Genomic DNA, 21,493 nt, shown 5'->3' with positions numbered 1-21,493 from the left:
TTCAATACTGCACCAAAATTCAACCAGTGGGTAGTTTCTTAAAAGTAAGCTGCAATGTGGAATCTGAAACTAAGTCAATACACTTTACACACTCTTACATTAAAATCTATAGGTCTATCTTAAACTTTGCAGAGATCCTTTCTGTGACATCGTGCACTGGTCACTTAAAAAATATTGGTCACTGGGCTATGAAAATCTTCAAAATGTTGATATATTTCATTAAACAATTGTAAAAAAAAAAAAACCAAAAAACATACTCATTAATATAACTGATTTCATCAAAACAAAACAAAACCCCTTTAAGTACTAAGAAGCTGTCAAGCTCAAAGAAATATTTTAAAATTTCCAACGTTCTATATTTTACCTGAAAACTCAAATTTCATCACTGGACACAAATCTGTCAGTTGTTTTCATTAAAATAATAGTGACTTTGTTCATTTTTTTAAATAAAATGTGTGCCAAATGTCCAGTCTGAATAACCATACCTTGTCTGTTGACAGTTCTTACAAGTAAAAATGGTGTTCCATGAAAAAGAAAGTTGGCTCACAACTCAATCATGCAAGTGTTTTTCCTTCAAACAATCATGTTTTGGTATGCAGCAGAAGTGCTTTATATGCCATTCCCATTCTGGCATAGAGAACAGTAAAGACATGTACTCAAGTGTTAAGATTTCATAAAACTAATGATTTTTACTGCTTCATCAAGGACATCCTTATGTAAAACTGGCATTTTTTAAAAAAAATTATGAATGTGTGGCAGTAAATACAGTGATTACTCATGCAGTTTGGTACCATTGCCTTGATTAAGGCCAAGATACCAGGGGTTTTACCCACCACTGCTTTGGTGTCATCAGTGCAAATGTCAACCCAGTGAAAAAAGCCAAATTATGCCTTACCATTTTTATGAAAATAGTTCTGACCTTGTAGAGCAGCTAAAAGATCTCAGAGACCTCCAAAGGTCCCTGGATCACACTATGAAACTGCTGTTGCAAACCACTGTTTCATTCATCATTATATCTCCTATACTATTATCTTTATATTAGAGAATTTGCTACATATATTTTGTTGTCCAATAGCCAATCCACAGTGCATAGTAAATACATTCTAACTGATGATGCTAGATTCCTAAATCTAAGAAAAATTATGTGAAAAGGGCTCTGGAAGATTGTCTCAACTGTGGGTTGAAGTGCTTGCTCTACCATTGGCTAACTACCTACGTGACCTTGTCTAAGTCACTTCTCTCAACATCAGTTTTCCTATCAGGTAAGATCTGGACTAGCTCAGTGATTCTCACCTGAGGCGTGGGTAGCATATGGATGGAGATTAGATTCACTACAAATGATGAGCAGTGTTACTGATGGGAGTGTGTTTTATGTATGAAAACCCTAAAAGCAAAGAAAAGAATCACTGACCTAACAGAATGAAAGCCACTCATTATAAAATTCTTAGAATATGGTTACAAGTGCCCTGACCTTCACCCATCCAATTTATTCCATAGAGATGTTAGGGTAATTCATTTTAATGTAAATCTGACTGTGTCACTCCCCTGCTTAAAATCCTTTAACCTCTTGTAGTTGTCCTTGGAATAAAATCCAAATGTGTTCAACATGGTCTGTGAGGCCCTGCATGATTTGGCCCCCATCTACTTAAGCAAATTCATCTCATGCTGCTCTCCATCTTGCTCGCTGTGCTTTAGTGATGCTGGATTTCTCTCAGTTCCTATAATAGGCATTTTAATATGATGTTTCCTCTGTCTGGGATGGCATCCCCCTCTTTTCAATGACCATTCATCTTTCACATCTCAGTTTAAACATCACAACCTCATAAAAGCTTTTTCTCCAGTATGCTTTAGGTCTTCCTCATATATTGTTCCTTCACAGCATTTTACATGCATAATTATTTACTTAACTATTCATAAGTATTTTCAAATGTCTGTCTCCTCACTGTATTTTAAATTCTACAAGAGCAGGAACTGGTTTATTTACCCACAAAGTCTAGGTGAGCCTGAGCACACAGTGGGTTGTCAATAAATATTTGCTGGTTGATAGACAAAATGATTTTACAAGAGCACAATGAAATTAAGAATGATGAAAGTTGTGTTTGCAAAGGATGTATTTTTCTGTGAAAAAATAAATTATGTAATGCGTTATGAACAAGAGTCATAATCTTCAGCCTATTTGGGGCATATAAGTAAAACCGCCTAGGAAAGATAAAGAATGCTAACTACAACATAGTTATGTGATATAAACCAGAAGCTGCTCTACCTCTTCAGTTATTCTATGCAGAGATAAAGCTATGTAACCAAATTTTTGTTGGAAAAAATGTCATCAGTGAGCCTTATTTCCTCCATGAAAACACAGACTGTTATTGCAAGAATGTAATAACCACATGAAGTGTTGTTAAACAAGTCTGTGCTAGCTCTATTTATAGATAAGTTAGTACAAGTTCCAACAATATCATTTGTTTTATTCAAATTAATAGAACACAGCCCATTAAGGAAATATGTATCAAAGGGAAGCTTGTAATTAACAATTTATGAGATATTTCTACTTTATATTCTACTTGATTTTATTACTATTATAGTAACAGAAAAGTGTTACCAAGAGAAGAATAAACTATTTTCACTTGGAGCCTTTTTAAAAAGCAGTAACAAATTTAACATTTTCATCAAGACAAATTTTAGAAGTACCATCACAAGAAAGGATAGTTTATAAGACAGAAATAGTTTTACAAGTCATATAAACTTAGATTTAAAAAGAAGCAACAGGAAAATTCAACTCATTATTCACACCTCGTAGCAAAGTGCCTGATAACATGCCATCCTAACTTCATCAACTCTGTCAATATGAAACTGAAAAGATGAGGTGACAATTTTTTCAAAGTTGGGAATGGATTCAACAAGCTTATACAACACAAGAGAAAACAAGGGATTCAGAAACAGTATACATCTACATATGCCATGTAGTCACAGAAGCTTAGGGAAAAAATGGAAAGGATAATATAAAAAGGAAAAATCGCTTGTAGCCAAAACTTTCAGAAAAAGTCAGAGAGGCAAACAAAGAAACATTTTAATTTGAATTATGAGTTTCAAGAAGAGCAAAAATGCAAGCTACGGAAACATCTTTTATTCCCATTCCTGCAACTAAATTCAATTCATCAGTTTTCACAGGAACAATATTCTTCATAAACAACTACTCCATAAATGGCCAAGAGGGCCACCACATACCGTAAGAATACTGGTACATTAGTCATACATACAGGTCCATTCAGTCACGCATGGAGTGGACCAGGTGTACTGACGCTACCTTGCCTGGCCTAGAAATCCCCAGAAGAAATTCAAACCACCTTCTATCAAATACTCAGTTAACCTAGGGATGCCAGTAAACAAGTATACTCTTCAACATTTAGAAACATCCATATTCCCTTTAAAAATAAACATACAAGTGAATAAATAAACAAATATTTTAAAAATTGAACTGATGTAACAGAGATGTACTGGTGAAACTAACAATGTTTTTCTTATGGATTTCAAGATAAAGAAAATACTAAAAAGCATCCCTCACCATTTATAATCCCCACACAGAAATCACTGTTCAGCACTGATGTTCCCTTAGCCAAAACAAGCTACTAACAACTGTGAAAAGTGTGCAAATAAAGTAAAACATAAACGTGGACTTGATCAAACTTTCTGCCAACATTTTTGAAGGTATGAACATCTTACCCTTCTTACGTATGGCAATACAGTGCACATGAGCAACATTTTGTATAAAAAGTACATAAAACTTAAATCAAGGATAATGTGACATTAAATTTTTATATAATTCCTAGAGACATAAGGTGAAGTTTTATACTGTAAACATATGACAAAAAATATTATCTAAGTAAGTTGAAAGCGCTAGGACAACTATAAATCAAACAAAGGCTATTCAAGCATAACAGGAGCTTAAAAATTAAAATGTATATAAAGTTAAAATGCTTAATTATAAATAACTCTTGACTGTTGAGTAAGTTTAACTCCCCCAGTAATATTTTATTAGCTTATTTTGAGTTACAAAATATAAATGACATTATATCTGAGCTTTAAAAAGAAGAATATAAAAGGTTTTTTAGTTCTGCATCTCTTTCATTAGTAACACTAAAAAACTGTGCTATAGTTTTTTGAAAAATTACATTATCGGGTTTTTTAGTGAGCCAAACCATGTCACCAGTTAACAGAGTAATATATAATTCATCTGTAAAATTATGTGTGAAACTTCTCCTCTGCGTCTAGTGCTGACTTCTTCAGACCAGCATCCAATTACTTTCAATCACCACAAGATCAAAATATACTTAATAAATATCTAGACTGTTTTTGGTGAGTTGTTTTCAAGTCACTTCAAAATAACTGATTAACTAATGCCCTATTTTATGCTCTTACCAATTCCTAAGAGAAAACTAGTTCTAGAGCTCCAAATACTGCATGGTTCTCAATAACTGTTAATTTCATTTTCCAATTAAGATACGTTTCCAGGATTTTGTGTTTCATTGTATTATGTTTCATGATAGGAATTGAGAACACTGACATCTTCCGTTTAAAATACAATTGATTACAAACAACAAAAATCCAACCACAGTCTGTGTAACAAATTAATCCACATAAAATGGTGAATGGTGATATTTAGAGCCCAACCACAATCATAAACCCTAATTTTAAGTTCTAAACCTAACCTTTTAAAGAATTTGTCCTGGTAGCTAGCTCTGCAGTGAGCTATTATTATTATTTTAAAATCTTACAGACTTTTTACCTACTGTGTGTTTTCTCAATATAAATAGAAATAAAATAGAGCTGAGTAAAAGGAAACTATTTTGAAAGGAATGAATTTATATGAACCAAATGAATTTATGATAAAATTAAAAGATTTGCATTTTTTCCATTCAAGCCTACAGAAAAAGCTTGTCAACAGAAGCTAAATCAAACTAACACCAAAATGTGCACATCTCAATTACAGCAGTAATTTCAGAATAGATTCTCATTACTCTCAGAACTCATGAAGAAAAAGAGCTTTAAAAAGTGTCTGAGTAAATTATGTCTTTTATTATAAGCATATTTCACCACAATCAGAAAGTATGAATAGGAACATTTTTGGCATTTAGGTTCTACTGACAGCTAAACCCTAAATCCCATTAATCGTTCAAAGAAGTTATTGTTTCATGTAAAATTTCTATAACAAATGCTTTAAAATATATAGACATATTTTTAATTACCCACACAGTGAAAATAAAATAAAAGCTATTAATTTTACAAATGCTGGTATAATTAGAATAATTAGAATTAGATAAAAGGATCAAAGAAATAAGTTAGATAAAAGCAATGTCAGATAGTGTAAAAACAAGATCTAAACAGTATATTTTCTTTTTTAATTGAGGTATAACTGACATATAACATTATATTAGTTTCAAGTGTACAACACAATGATTCAATATCTGTACCTACTGCAAAATGATCACCACAATAACTTTAGTTAAAATCTGAAAACAGACACTTTGTTTCTATAATGGGATCACCCAAAAAGAACCATTACTTATGTGGCAGCATGGACAGTATAAAACTCTGCCCAGAATCAGAAAGTAAGCAAGAAAAAGTCTCCTAGCTGCCAGAGATGGCAAAAATTAATGTTATTTAAAAAGTAAAACTTGGGACTTCCCTGGTGGCTCAGTGGTTAAGAATCTGCCTGCCAATGAAGGGGACACGGATTCGAGCCCTGGTCCAGGAAGATCCCACATGCTGCGGAACAACAAAGCCCATGTGCCACAACTACTGAAGCCTGTGCGCCTAGAGCCCGTGCTCCGCAACAAGAGAAGCCACGACAATGAGAAGCCTGCATACTGCAACAAAGAGTAGCCCCTGCTCACCACAACTAGAGAAAGCCTGCGTGCAGCAACGAAGAGCCAACACAGCCAAAAATAAATAAATTTATATATTTTAAAAAAAGAAAACAGCATTTTCCAGCCATAGTGATACAACTCCCTCTCTCTCCTACAGCCAACAACATCATTTACACTCTGTGCCTAGTGCTCCCAGGAATATACTTTGGGAAATGAAGGTTGTCACCAGTAAATGCTTTTCATGGTGGGATTCAGTAAATTATAAATCTTTTTTTATTTCGTTGCAGCTTATAAAGATGCACAATACCAATTAAAATTCTTGGCGAATTCTGGCATGGCATAATAGAAAGAGCATGCACTTTCCAGACCAAGAGGAACTTGGGTGCTCCACCACTCATCATGACCTTGAGCAGCCAATTTACCACTGAGTTTTACAGGCTTTTGCTGGAAGGCTGCTAGGCATATTTGACTTGATTTTAATAATCAACAACGTATGTAAATATAATTATAAAATTCTCCAAGGAATGATGATTTACACAAATGGATCTCAGAAAATTAAACTTTTCTATAGCCTAAAGGGTTTTTTTTCTATTTAAATATTTTTGGGAGAAACTTAAAAAATATATTAGCTTCCTTTTATTTCTAGGTGCTTTGAATATAATTTAACATTTTCATAATTTATACATTACTACACCATGGTATAACATGCCTCAGAAAGTCTTCACATGTGTAGGCCAATTTTACAGCTTTTTCAGTTCTTTTTTTTTTTTTTTTTTTTACTAAATTTACTTATTTATTTTTGGCTGTGTGGGGTCTTCATTGTTGCGTGTGGACTTTTGCTAGTTGTGGTGAGCGGGGGCTACTCTTCCTTGTGGTGCGCGGGTTGCTCATTGCGGTGGCTTCTCTTGTTGCAGAGCACAGGCTCTAGGCAAGCAGGCTTTAGTAGTTGTGGCTTGTGGGCTCTAGAGCTCAGGCTCAGTAGTTGTGGTCCACAGGCTTAGCTGCTCCACAGCATGTGGGATCTTCGCGGGCCAGGGCTCAAACCCGTGTCTCTTGCATTGGCAGGCAGATTCTTAACCATTGCGCCACCAGGGAAGCCCAGAAAATGCTGTTTTCTTTCGTTAGTATATTTCTCAGGATCTCTAGTCCTTGGCACTATAACTCTCCAAGGGAAAGACAAAGGAACCCTTTCTCCATGGACACCCTACAGGTACTAGCATTACTAGGAACAAGCTTAGGAAATCCTGCTACAATCCCTAATCACTAGGTTCTCACAGTTTAATCAGCACTGATATGCAGAAAATTAAAATACACTGAGAAAATGTCCAAGAAAAAACTTAAGTGGAGTACAACAAACTATAATCCCCACTACCCTTTTTACGCATCTTATATTCAACTTTTAGATTGGGGGTGGAATGGATGACTTCCACATAAGCTAATATTAAGAAGATCCTCCCAACTTTTTATTTGGAAAAGGTTCAAAGCTACAAAAAAGTTAAAACAATAGTACAATAAACACCCATATACCTTTTCCAATAAACACCATATACACTAACATTCATTTTGTCACATCTATATTCTCAGTCTCTCTCTTTCCATACATATATTCATACACACACGCACAAAAATATACACAAATGCACTTTTTATTTTTGTTATACCATTTAAAAGTAAGTTGCATATCTCATGATACTTCACACCTAAATTCACTAGCTGGTATCTTCTAAGAACAAACACATTCTTCTGTATAACCATGATTCCACATAACATGAAGCAATAATATCATCTGTGTCAGTTAACAACTGGTGCATAACAAAACATTTTTAAAATTTAACAGCTTAAAACAGCAGGAATACAAAGCAATACTGAGGAAAAAGAACAAACCTGGAGGCATAACCCTCCCAGACTTCAGACAATACTATAAAGCTACATCATGGTACTGGCACAAAAACAGACATATAGATCAATGGAACAGATTAGAGAGCCCAGAAATAAATCTACACACCTACGGTCAACTAATCTTCGACAAAGGAGGCAAGAATACACAATGAAGAAAACACAGTCTCTTCAGCAAGTGGTATTGGGAAAGCTGGACAGCCTCATGTAAATCAATAAAGTTAGAATATTCCCATACACCATACACAAAAATAAACTCAAAATGGATTAAAGACTTAAATATAAGCAAGACATGATAAAACTCCTAGAATAGAACACAGGCAAAGCATTCTCTGACACAAACTGTACCAATGTTGTCCAGGACAGATCATATCTTGGGTCACAAATCAAGCCTTGGTACATTTAAGGAAACTAAAATGGTATCAAGTAACTTTTCCGACCACAATGCTATGAGACTAGATATCAATTAAAGGAAAAAAACTGTAAAAAATACACACACAGAGGTTACCCAATATGCTGCTAAATAACCAAGAGATTACAGAAGAAATCAAAGAGGAAATCAAAAGATACCTAGAAACAAATAACAACAAAAACACGATGACCCAAAACCTATGGGATGCAGTTCTAAGAGGGAAAGTTATAGCAATACAATTCTATCTCAAGAAACAAGAAACACCTCAAATAAACAACCTAACCTTACACCTAAAGCAATTAGAGAGAGAACAACAACAATAAAAAAAAAACCAATAGTCAGCAGAAGGAAAGAAATCATAAAGATCAGACCAGAAATAAATGAAAAAGAAATGAAGGAAACAATAGCAAAGATCAGTAAAACTGAAACTTGGTACTTTGAGAAGGTAAACAAAATTGATAAACCATTAGCCAGACACATCAAGAAAAAAAGGGAGAAGACTCAAATCAACAGAATTAGAAATAAAAAAAGAAGTAACAACTGACACTGCAGAAATACAAAGGATCCTGAGAAATTACTACAAGCAACTATATGCCAATAAAATGCACAACCTGGAAGAAGTGGACAAATTCTTAGAAAAGCACAACCTTCTGAGACTGAACCACGAAGAAATAGAAAATATAAACTGACCAATCACAAGCACTGAAATTAAAACTGTGATTAAAAATCTTCCAACAAACAAAAGCCCAGGACCAAATGGCTTCTCAGGCGAATTCTATCAAACACTTACAGAAGAGCTAGCACCTAGCCTTCTCAAACTCTTCCAAACTATAGCAGAGGGAGGAACACTCCCAAACTCATTCAACGAGGCCACCATCACCCTGATACCCAAACCAGACAAAGATGTCACAAAACAAGAAAACTACAGGCCAATATCACTGATGAACACAGATGCAAAAATCCTCAACAAAATACCAGCAAACAGAATCCAACAGCACATTAAAAGGATCATACACCATGATCAACTGGGGTTTATCCCAGGAAGGCAAGGATTCTTCAATATAGGCAAATCAATCAATGTGATATACCATATTAACAAATTGAAGGATAAAAACCATACAGTAATCTCACAGATGCAGAAAAAGCATTCGACAAAATGCAACACCCATTTATGATAAAAATTCTCCAGAAAGTAGGCATAGAGGGAACTTACTTCAACATAATAAAGTCCATATATGACAAACCCACAGCCAACATTGTTCTCCATGGTGAAAAACAGAAACCGTTTCCACTAGGATCAGGAACAAGACAAGTTTGCCCACTCTCACCACTATTATTCAACATAGTTTTGGAAGTTTTAGCCACAGCAATCAGAGAAGAAAAAGAAATAAAAGGAAACCAAATCGGAAAAGAAGAAGTAAAACTGTCGCTGTTTGCAGATGACATGATACTATACATAGAGAAGCCTAAAGATGCTACCAGAAAACCACTAGAGCTAATCAATGAATCTGGTAAAGTAGCAGGATACAAAATCAATGCACAGAAATCTGTAGCATTCCTATACACTAATGATGAAAAATCTGAAAGTGAAATTAAGAAAACACTCCCATTTACCACTGCAACCAAAAGAATAAAATACCTAGGAATAAACCTAACTAAGGAGACAAAAGACCCGTATGAAGAAAACTATAAGACACTGATGAAAGAAATTAAAGATGATACAAAGATGGAGAGATATACCATGTTCCTGGATTGGAAGAATCAAAACTGTGAAAATGACTCTACTACCCAAAGCAGTGTACAGATTCAATGCAATCCCTATCAAACAACCAATGGCATTTTTCACAGAACCACAACAAAAAATTTCACAATTTGTATGGAACCACAAAAGATCCCGAATAGCCAAAGCAATCTTGAGAAAGAAAAACAGAGCTGCAGGAATCAGGCTTCCGGACTTCAGAGTTTACTACAAAGCTACAGTAACCAGGACAGTATGGTACTGACACAAAAACAGACATATAGATCAATGCAACAGGATAGAAAGCCCAGAGGTAAACCCACACACATATGGTCACCTTATCTTTGATAAAGGAGGCAAGAGAATACAATGGAGAAAAGACAGCCTCTTCAATAAGTGGTGCTGGGCAAACTGGACAGCTACATGTAAAAGAATGAAATTAGAATGCTTCCTAACACCACACACAAAAATGAACTTCAAAATGGATTAAAGACCTAAATGTAAGGCCAGACACTATCAAACTCTTAGAGGAAAACATAGGCAGAACACTCTATGACATAAATCACAGCAAGATCCTTTTGACCCACCTCCTAGAGAAATGGAAATAAAAACAAAAATAAACAAATGCGACCTAATGAAACTTAAAAGCTTTTGCACAGCAAAGGAAACCATAAACAAGACGAAAAGACAACCCTCAGAATGGGAGAAAGTATTTGCAAATGAAGCAACTGACAAAGGATTAATCTCTGAAATATACAAGCAGCTCATGCAGCTCAATATCAAAAAAACAAACAACCCAATCCAAAAATGGGCAGAAGACCTAAATAGACATTTCTCCAAAGAATACATACAGGTTTCCAACAAACCCATGAAAGGATGCTCAACATCACTAATCATGAGAGAAATGCAAGTCAAAACCACAATGAGGTATCACCTCACACCAGTCAGAATGGCTATCCTCAAAAAAATCTACAAACAATAAATGCTGGAGAGGGTGTGGAGAAAAGGGAATCCTCTTGCACTGTTGGTGGGAATGTAAATTGATACAGCCACTATGGAGAACAGTACAGAGGTTCCTTAAAAAACCAAAAATAGAACTACCATACGACCCAGCAATCCCACTACTGGGCATATACCCTGAGAAAACCATAATTCAAAGAGTAATGTACCACAATGTTCACTGCAGCTCTTTTCACAATAGCCAGGACATGGAAGCAACCTAAGTGTCCATCGACAGATGAATGGATGAAGAAGATGTGGCACATATATACAATGGAATATTACTCAGCCATAAAAGGAAACGAAATTGAGTTATTTGTAGTGAGGTGGATGGACTTACAGTCTGTCATAAAGAGTTAAGTAAGTCAGAAAGAGAAAATCAAATACTGTATGCTAACGCATATATATGGAATCTGAAAAAAAAAAAATGGTACTGATGAACCTAGTTCCAGGGCAGGAATAAAGAGGTAGACATAGAGAATGGACTTGATGACATGGAATGGGGGGGCGAAGCTGGGGTGAAGTGAGAGTAGCATCGACATATATACACTACCAAATGTGAAATAGCTGGCTGTTGAGAAGCAGCAGCGTAGCCCAGGGAGATCTGTTCAGTGCTCTGCAATGACCTAGAGGGGTGGGATAGGGAGGATGCGAGGGAGGATCAAGGGGGAAGGGATATGGGGACATGTGTATGCATATGGCTGATTCGTTTTGTTGTGCAACAGAAACTAACATGGTATTGTGAAACAATTATACTCCAATAAAGATCTATTAAAAATAAATAAAATATGTGTTTCACCCAAGTAATATCATCTGTATATTTTCATTTATAAGATTTTTCATTGTAAGTTTCTCTGTAATATTACAAATAACTTATTCTTGCGAACTACTCTTAATACTAAAAATGAATCATACAATATAACAACTCAGGAAAAAGCTGCTCAAATATTCCCTGTAATACTCTTGAATCCTAAGCCAACAAATATAATGCAAAAGAATCTGAATAGGGACTTCCCTGGTGGGCAGTAGTTAAGAATCCACCTGCCAATGCAGGGTACACAGGTTCGGGCCCTGGTCCGGGAAGATCCTACATTCCACAGAGCAATGAAGCCCGTGCACTACAACTACTGAGCCTGCACTCTATAGAGCCCACGAGCCACAACTACTGAGCCCGCCCGCCACAGCTACTGAAGCCCATGCGCCTAGAGCCCGTGCCCCGCAACAAGAGAAGCCACCGCATTGAGAAGTCCTCACACTGCAATGAAGAGTAGGCCCTGCTCACCGCAACTAGAGAAAACCTGCATGCAACAACAAAGACTCAACACAGCCAAATTAATTAACTAATTTTTTGAAAAAAGAATCTGAATAAACATTAAATCAATTTTTTCAGTTGTTACTTCCAAAAAACCATTTAAAAAACAAATTTATATAAGCTATTAGATTCAGATGGAAATCAGCCTTTACTATAAAAAGTAACAAAGTTTAAAGTCATTTGAGTCCACTTAACAACATCAATCTGATCCATTATGCCCCCTAATAAACACCACTTGAATTTCTTCCAGCTCTCATTTCTATAGCTTCCATATTTATTTAAGCAAACCTTATAAGGCCAGCTAAATTCAAGGTAAAGTTGAGAACAAGACTATATAAACATCAGGATTACTAATATTCTATCTCTTACTTTACTGGCAAGATTGCTACAATATAAAGGTTAAAGAAAATACTGAAATATGTGAATGTATTAGATGAATTATCAACAATACTCACGCATCATTTGAGCAAGTCATAAATTCTCCCTTTATTTTGGGATGCCATGAGCCAGTATGAAGCATTGCTGTATGACCCTTAAAAAAAAAAAAAAAGGAAAAAATTCTTTTAAAAATGTAAAAATAAACAAACTGACCAAAAGCTGACATAGTACGCTTAAAAGTAAAACTTTTTAGTCCTCCCCAAGGCACACTATTTTAATTACAAACTGATATTATTGTTATTTCAGTTTTATTTCATAATATGCTTTGTTTATTTCACTTTGTTTATTTTAATTTTAATTCACCATGTAACCCCTCCTGCCCAGGAATTAGTACAGTGCTTACATATAACAGGTGCTTAAAAAGAAAGAGTGGGGGAAATGACAACCTCTCTTCAGGAACGAAGTAAAAAGAAAAACCACAATAAGACAATGGGGAAAAAAAATCAGTGGAAAAGAATTAAGGAGAATAGAAAGTACTTACAACTAACCAAGGCAAAAGCAAGAGGATGGGGAAAAAAAAATCCATTCTTTAAAATGTGTCAACAATCTTAATTCTACAATACATCTGTAAGAATAAATATGTGAGAAAATAGAAACATCTTTAAAATGATTCAGGAAGATTAGCCCTACTCAGGATGGAGCATAATACAAAAACACTGCAAATATTTTATTTATTTATTTTTATCTTTATTGGAGTATAATTGCTTTACAATGTTGTGTTAGTTTCTGCTGTACAACAAAGTGACTCAGCTATATGTATACATATATCCCCATATCCCCTCCCTCTTGAGCCTCCCTATCCCACCCCTCTAGGTGGTCACAAAGCACCCAGCTGATCTCCCTGTGCTATGCGGCTGCTTCCCATTAGCCATCTATTTTACATTTGGTAGTGTATATATGTCCATGCCACTCTCTCACTTCATCCCAGCTTCCCCTTCCCCCACCGTGTCCTCAAGTCTGTTCTCTACATCTGTATCTTTATTCCTGCCCTGCCAGTAGGTTCATCAGGACCAGTTTTTTAGATTCCATATATGTGCATTAGCATACGGTATTTGTTTTTCTCTTTCTGACTTACTTCACTGTGTGACAGTCTCTAGGTCCATCCACCTCACTACAAATAACCCAATTTAGTTCCTTTTTATGGCTGAGTAATATTCCACTGTATACATGTGCCACCTCTTCTTTATTCATTCATCTGTCGATGGACGTTTAGGTTGCTTCCATATTCTGGCTATGGTAAATAGTGCTTCAATGAACATTGTGGCATGTATCTTTTTGAAATATGGTTTTCTCAGGGTATATGCCCAGTAGTGGGATTGTTGGGTCATACAGTAGTTCTATTTTTGGTTTTTTAAGGAACCTCCATACTGTTCTCCATAGTGGCTGTACCAATTTACATTCTCACCAACAGTGCAAGAGGGTTCCCTTTTCTCCACACCCTCTCCAGCATTTACTGTTTGTAGATTTTTTGATGATGGCCATTCTGACCAGTGTGAGGTGATACCTCCTTGTGGTTTTGATTTGCATTTCTCTACGGATTAGTGATGCTGAGCATCCTTTCATGTGTTTGTTGGCAATCTGTATGTCTTCTTTGGAGAAATGTCTATTTAGGTCTTCTGCCCTTTTTTTTTAATTTTATTTTTATTTTTTTAACATCTTTATTGGAGTATAATTGCTTTACAATGGTGTGTTAGTTTCTCCTTTATAACAAAGTGAATCAGTTATACATATACATATGTTCCCATATCTCCTCCCTCTTAGTCCCCCTCCCTCCCACCCTCCCTATCCCACCCCTCTAGGTGGTCACAAAGCACTGAGCTGATCTCCCTGTGCTATGCGGTTACTTCCCACTAGCTAGCTATTTTACATTTAGTAGTGTATACATGTCCATGCCACTCTCTCACTTCATGCCACCTTACCCTTCCCCCTCCCCGTGTCCTCAAGTCCATTCTCTGGTAGGTCTGTGCCTTTATTCCCATCCTGCCCGTAACTTCTTCAGAACTACTTTTTTTTTTTTTTAGATTCCATATATATGTGTTAGCATACGGTATTTGTTTTTCTCTTTCTGACTTACTTCACTCTGTATGACAGACTCTAGGTCCATCCACCTCACTACAAATAACTCAATTTCATTTCTTTTTATGGCTGAGTAATATTCCATTGTATGTATGTGCCACATCTTCTTTATCCATTCATCTGTTGATGGACACTTAGGTTGCTTCCATGTCCTGGCTATTGTAAATAGAGCTGCAATGAACATTGTGGTACATGACTCTTTTTGAGTTATGGCTTTATCAGGGTGTATGCCCAGTAGTGGAATTGCTGTCTTCCACCCATTTTTGGATTGGGTTGTTTGGATGTTTTTGATATTGAGCTGCATAAGCTACTTGTATATTTTGGAGATTAATCCTTTGTCAGTTGCTTCATTTGCAAATACTTTCTCCCATTCAAAGGGTTGTCTTTTCGTCTTGTTTATGGTTTCCTTTGCTGTGCAAACGTTTTTTTTTGCAATACACGGGCCTCTCACCATTGTGGCCTCTCCCATTATGGAGCACAGGCTCTGGATGCGCAGGCTCAGCGGTCATGGCTCATGGGACCAGCCACTCTGCAGCATGTGGGATCTTCCTGGACCGGGGCACGAACCTGTGTCCCCTGCATCGGCAGGTGGACTCTCACCCACTGCACCACCAGGGAAGCCCTGTGCAAAAGCTTTTAAGTTTCATTAGGTCACATTTGTTTATTTTATTTTTTGTTTCCATTATCTAGGAGGCGGGTCAAAAAGGATCTTGCTGTGATTTATGTCATAGAGTGTTCTGCCTATGTTTTCCTCTAAGAGTTTGATAGTGTCTGGCCTTACATTTAGGTTTTTAATCCATTTTGAGTTTATTTTTGTGTATGGTGTTAGGAAGCATTCTAATTTCATTCTTTTACATGTAGCTGTCCAGCTTTCCCAGCACCACTTATTGAAGAGGCTGAATTTTCTCCTTTGTATATTCTTGCCTCCTTTGTCAAAGATTAAATGACCGTATGTGTGTGGGTTTATCTCTGGGCTTTCCATCCTGTTTCACTGATCTATATTTGTGTTTTTGTGCCAGTACCATACTGTCTTGATTACTGTAGCTTTGTAGTATAGCCTGAAGTCAGGGATCCTGATTCCTCTGGCTCCGCACAAACACTGCAATTAAAACACTGTGATGTTGGTATAAAAACTGACATACATACCAAATCAATCACAGAGTATATATTTCAAACATAAACACACACATACACACACACACAATTCCCTCCTAGGTAGCAAAGTAAGTTATAGTGGTCTCATACTCTAAGTCAGGTTCAGATGGGGCAGAAAAGAACCTAATATTTTTTAGTATAATAATGACAAGGCCACTTATTCTGAAAGGGTCCAGAATAAAGCTAAACTAAAAGTAGTAAAATGTGCATATTTAAATGACTTAGAAGTAAAATAACTGTAGCTCTCTGGAAAGACTGAATTGGAACTGGAGTACCCACACATGGGCCTGGAGACCCATCTCTAGTCCCAGCTTCTCACAATGCCTCCAATAGTATCTGGCCAACTCCTGACATTCTGTTCATGTTAAAAAGGTACAAATAGGGACCAGAGATCTGGAATCTCTTCCTGCAGTAGGAAAGAATGGACTGAAGTACTGCCTGGAGGGAGTAGATAGGAAGTTTGAGATTCCACTTTCCTCTCCCGAGCTCAAGACTTGTATATTCACCTATCAACTTGATTGACATTTCCATTTGCATGTCATAAGCATTTCAAACATAATAGGCCCAATAGGGAAATCTTGATTCTTACTGCCCATTTTATTTGCAATAAACTTCTTTCCTAGTTGCTAAAGCTACAAACGTGGAAGTAATCCTTAAAGACTCCAATAACCCCTAAACTCTCTTCTCTCTACCCACCCAGATTCAATCCACTAACTAGTCCTGTCAGTTCAACACAAAACACATCTCAAATCTATCCACTTTTCTCCTTTTTCACTACTACAGCTCTTATATGAACCAACATTATCTCGTGTCTCTACATCAGTTATTATGTACTGTGACAGGCCTGTGACTAGTCTCTCTACTTTTACTCTTGTGTAATGTGCTCCACAAAGCAATCAATAAAATAGAGACACAAATTTAGAGGACAAACATAGGGGCACCAAGGGGGGAAAGTGGGGGGTGGGGGCGGGCGGGGATGAACTGGGAGATTGGGATTGACATATATACGCTAATATGTATAAAATAGATAACAAATAAGAACCTGCTGTATAAAAAAAATAAAATAAAATACAAAAATAAAAAAAATAAAGTTTAAGGTAACCCCCCCCCAAAAAGCAATCAATATCGTCCTTTAAAAATATACTTCTAAAAACGCCACTGCTTTTTATCCTCCACTGGCCTTCCAACGTCTTTGCACAGTGTACAAAAGCTTACATCTTCCAGCCCCTGCTTTCTTTACAACCTCCCTAACTTTGTGCTCCTTCTTGCCCAGAATGCACACACCTCCCTGGTCTTCTTTCATTTCCTCCCATACATGTGACTCTTTCCCCACATCAGGGCCTTTACACATGCTTTTCCATCTGCTGGAAAGCCCTTTTTCCACTTTTAGGTGACTGGCTTCTTCTCACTCTTTCAATCTCAGCTTACATGCTACTTATTCAAATGAGTACTGCCTGGCCCTCTATCTAAGTGAATATGGCCCATTCCGTTCTTCTCTACCAGAGTACCTGTCCATTTCCTGGATAATAGTCACCGTAATTCTATATCTATAGTAGTGCTATATCTATTAACTTCTTATTTGATTCTTGACCCTGTGTTAATGTTTTACATATTCATAAATAAACAAATAAGGATGGGAAAAAACCTAAAACAATATAAACCGAAACAAATGAACCCTACTGTATTTCAAATGAATAACAAATACACTGAAAAAATAAACAGCAGATAGTAACCCAAGTAACTATACACCCCGTAGTGGGTTGAACGGTGCCCCCCCTCAAAAGATATGTCCACGTCCTAATCACTGGAACCTGTGAATGGTCCTTATTTGGAAAAAGAATATTTTCAGATATAATTAAGCATCTCAAGATAAGGTCACTCTGAATTATCTGGGTCAGCCCTAAATTTGATAACAAGTATCCTCAAGTATCCTTGTAAGAGACAGAAGAGGAGAAGACACAAAGAGGAAAGGCTCTGTGAAGATGGAAGCAGAGACTGGAGTTTCACAGCCACAAGGATGCCTAGAGTCACCAAAGGCTAGAAGAGGCGAGGAACAATTCCTCCAGAGCCGTTGCGGGGAGCGTGGCCATGCCAATACCTTGATTTCAGACTTCTGGCCTCCAAAATTGTGGAAGAAAAAATTTCCGTTGTTTTAAGCTACCAAGTGTGTGGTCATCTGTTACAGTAGTCCTAGGAAACTACTAATATATACTCCCAGTCTAAAGACCAAAAGAACGGTAAATAAATACTGCATTCCAGTTAATATGTCTGCGTCGTTTTTTGCAATGGTATGCGTTAACAATTCGGAAACTGCTTTCAATACAATGAAGATTTAAACAATATTTGAGGAAATATGTTGAAGATAATGGGAGTCGAGTTTCTCACTGTTGGAGAAGGGAGTTACTAAAGTGGAAAAGGGGAAGACTAGAACGAACTTTGTGGTGTTTGAAACTGGGGATATCAATATGAACTCATGGTTTTTAATAGGTAGATGTAAATTTAAGGGTAAATGTACATTTGTAAATTATTCTCTAGCTTTATATGCTGCAAATGTCTAGAAACAATGACACCTCAGCAAACATAGCACAGATATCCTGGTTTCTAAATATCGTTCTCCACTAAAGGAACCAGGGCTCCTTGGAGAAATGATTGTTTTGGGAGCTGAGGTAGGAAAAGTACAAGATGAACACAGAATATTTGGTTATGTTAAAATAATAAGAAAGTGTTGCAAAAATGACAGGGATATGCTAAAAACGATAAAATGCAGGTTGGAGAGGCTTCCACCAGCTAAACCTGGGACAATTAGGGCATCAAAATAAATAAAGTAATGGATTATAAACCACTGACTAAAATAAGAACCCTTGAATGCATATTAATATAATAAAAAAGTAAATAAGAGAAAGCTCTTCCTTACAGAATACTAATAAATATAAGATAAATTATAGAGTTAGAAAAATCATCAGTTTGCAATCATGACAGTAATACCTGATTCAGACAAGAACCATCAACGGATGCTAAAACTAATGGAGGAAAGTCTGGTAACACACAGGGTAATTGCATGGTCTCAAAATCTCCCTGCAAATGGCTTAATAATGACAAAGAGATAATGGTAACTTTATAGTGAAGAAGAAATCTGGTAGGCTCCATCTTAACAAGTGATCCAAGTTTACATCATCAATACTGGGATGCAACTGACATCATGTACTTTCTGATATGAGGAAGTGAGGGTACAATATCATTTGTGGGTCAATCTTTCTAGAAATGCATACCTGACTCTAATTATGAAAAAAAACAGGCAAAATCAAATTCTACATTTTACAAAACAACTGGCTTACAGTCTTCAAAAATATCAAAGTGAAAAAGGGGCAGGGGAGCAGAGGAACTATTCCGAATTAAAGGAGACAAAAAGGCATGATGATTGAACTGGTGAGAAAATAATTAGGGACAAGATCATTAAGATAACTGATGAAACTACTGACTATGGATTAAATAGTATTTTATCAACATTAAATTCATGGTTATATAAAAAAATGTAATGTTATTAGGAACACCACACTAAAGAATTTAAGAGCAAAGGAGCATGATGTTTGCAACTTGTTTTCAAAAGCTGGGGGAAATTAAACACACATACATAATTTTTATGTATGTGCGTATACATATGCGTGTGAGTGTATGGGGGGGTATATAAGTGAGGTGGGAGGAAAGGAGGGAGAGTGTATATTAGTCGGGGGAGGAAGGGAGGAAGAGATGAGGGGGAGATAAAGCAATGGGGTGAAATGTTAGCAATTGGTAAATCTGAAAAAGGGGTATAAAGAAGCTGTGTACTGATTTTACAACTTTTCTGTAAATTTGAAATTACATGAAAATAAATACTTTAAAAAATATATTCTGGCTGCTCTGTGAAGAAAAGTCTGCTGCAAAAACAAAATAGGAATTAAGAGGGTCAACTGGGAAGATATTGATGTGGTTCATGTGAAAATTGACAGTGGCCTGGACTAGGGAACAGCAAAAAAGTGTTCAGAAGTGAGAAGATTTGGGATACATTTTAAAGACAGAGACAATAGGATTCCCTAAAGAATTGGATCTGGGCTATAATAACAGATGAAGCCAATGCCTGTGATCTGAGCAACTGTGTGAATGGGGTGACTGTATAAATACGTGTCATTCTTTCTGGCCATGGAGAACATGAACCTCATTCTGTGTTTAGGGAATTCACCCCAGAAATGACTCTTCGTAGAAGACAGAGGCTACCACTCATAGAGAAGCAAAAAGTCAGGTGCCAACTTTGCCAGCCTCCCTTACAGATACGACACAGGAAATGCAATTGAGCTCCTGCCACAACATTCATTTTGAGCTGTGGCTCAAAGACAATGAGGATACCCTCTTTCTATCTCAGTCCATTCAGGCTGCTACAACAAAAATACCATAAACTGAGTGGCTTATAAACATCAAACATTTATTTCTCATAGTGCTGGAGGCTGGGAAGTTCAAGATCAAGGCAGTTTTAGTGTCCGAACTTCCTAATTCACAGATGCAGTCTTTCTGCTATAACCGCACATGGTGAAGGGGAAAGAGAAGTTTCTCTGTCCACTTTCATAAGGGCACTAAACCCATTCATGAGAGTCCTGCCTTCATGACCTAATCACTACCTAAAGGTACCACCTCCTAGTAACATCACGTTGGGGTTAGGATTTCAACATATGAACTTGGGGGAGACACAACATTCAGACCTGAGGACTCTCCTTCAGGACAGCAGTACTGCATCTCCTGCAAGACAGAGTTCCCTGCTCTTCAGTAGCAGTGGTACAAGCTGTGACATTCAATGTCTGGCAGTGGCCCTCACGATTTTATCAGCAAACCAGGTTTGTAGCGTGGTTTGGGGGCACTGTTCCTGCATTTCACATCAAGTGTCATTCACCCTTTCCAGCATTCTCATTACACATAAATCAAGTAGAGTAAGCTTCTGCTGCAAGAACAGGTACTGAAATCCTCACTCATAATTTTTATCAGGCAACTGCAGTGAATTAAAATATATTTTGCAGGAGGTTCCAGTTTCACTCCAGATGGAATATACACATTCCATCCTATCACTCCATCTGATTACAATAAGTTCTGAACAAAATTTTAAAAGTTACTGCCAGAAGACACTGAATAGTAGATAAGACCAAGCAAAAAGGATACAGAACCCAGGTCCCGAGGAGCAGTGAGGTGATGAGTTTCCTGGGGGGATGTTTTCTGCCTTCTCACTTCCCAACATAGGCTCCGGGGCAGCCCACATTGACAACTGAGAGCAAGAGCAGATAGACGGGGTTCCAAGAAAAGGCTGCAATCTCCAGAGGGTAGGCGTGGTGGGTAGGGAGAGTAGTGAAGGACCTGGGAGACAAAGCTCTTGTGACCTGACCTACCCTATGCCAGGCAAGCACAAGGAACAAAGCTGCCGGTCTCCCCTCAGTGCTGGTACCAGACATGGAAGTAGCCTTTACAGGCCAAAGAACTACTGACTGCCTCCTTTTCACACCAGGCAAGCAGTGGCTCTGAGGTGGCCCTTCTCATCCTCCCAACCAGCTGCAGTGGTCCTGTGAGGCGATCACAGCAGATGACTG

General features: G+C 37.1%; 1 protein-coding gene across 5 annotated transcripts in view; it reads right to left on the bottom strand.

The window, feature by feature from the left end:
- WDR70 (WD repeat domain 70) overlaps positions 1 to 21,493 on the bottom strand; it is a 318,604-nt gene that overhangs the window by 183,904 nt on the left and 113,207 nt on the right. For all 5 annotated transcript variants that reach the window (XM_060295722.1, XM_060295720.2, XM_070045132.1 and 2 more), the window contains one exon: positions 12,677 to 12,753. In XM_060295722.1, coding sequence (XP_060151705.1) covers positions 12,677 to 12,753 — 77 coding nt within the window. The remainder of the gene's footprint in view (positions 1 to 12,676; positions 12,754 to 21,493) is intronic.

Source organism: Globicephala melas, chromosome 3 (genome assembly GCF_963455315.2).
Source record: "Globicephala melas chromosome 3, mGloMel1.2, whole genome shotgun sequence".
NCBI lineage: Eukaryota > Metazoa > Chordata > Mammalia > Artiodactyla > Delphinidae > Globicephala > Globicephala melas.
The sequence above is the reverse complement of the archived record's forward strand: the minus strand, read 5'-3'. Positions and strand labels throughout refer to the sequence as shown.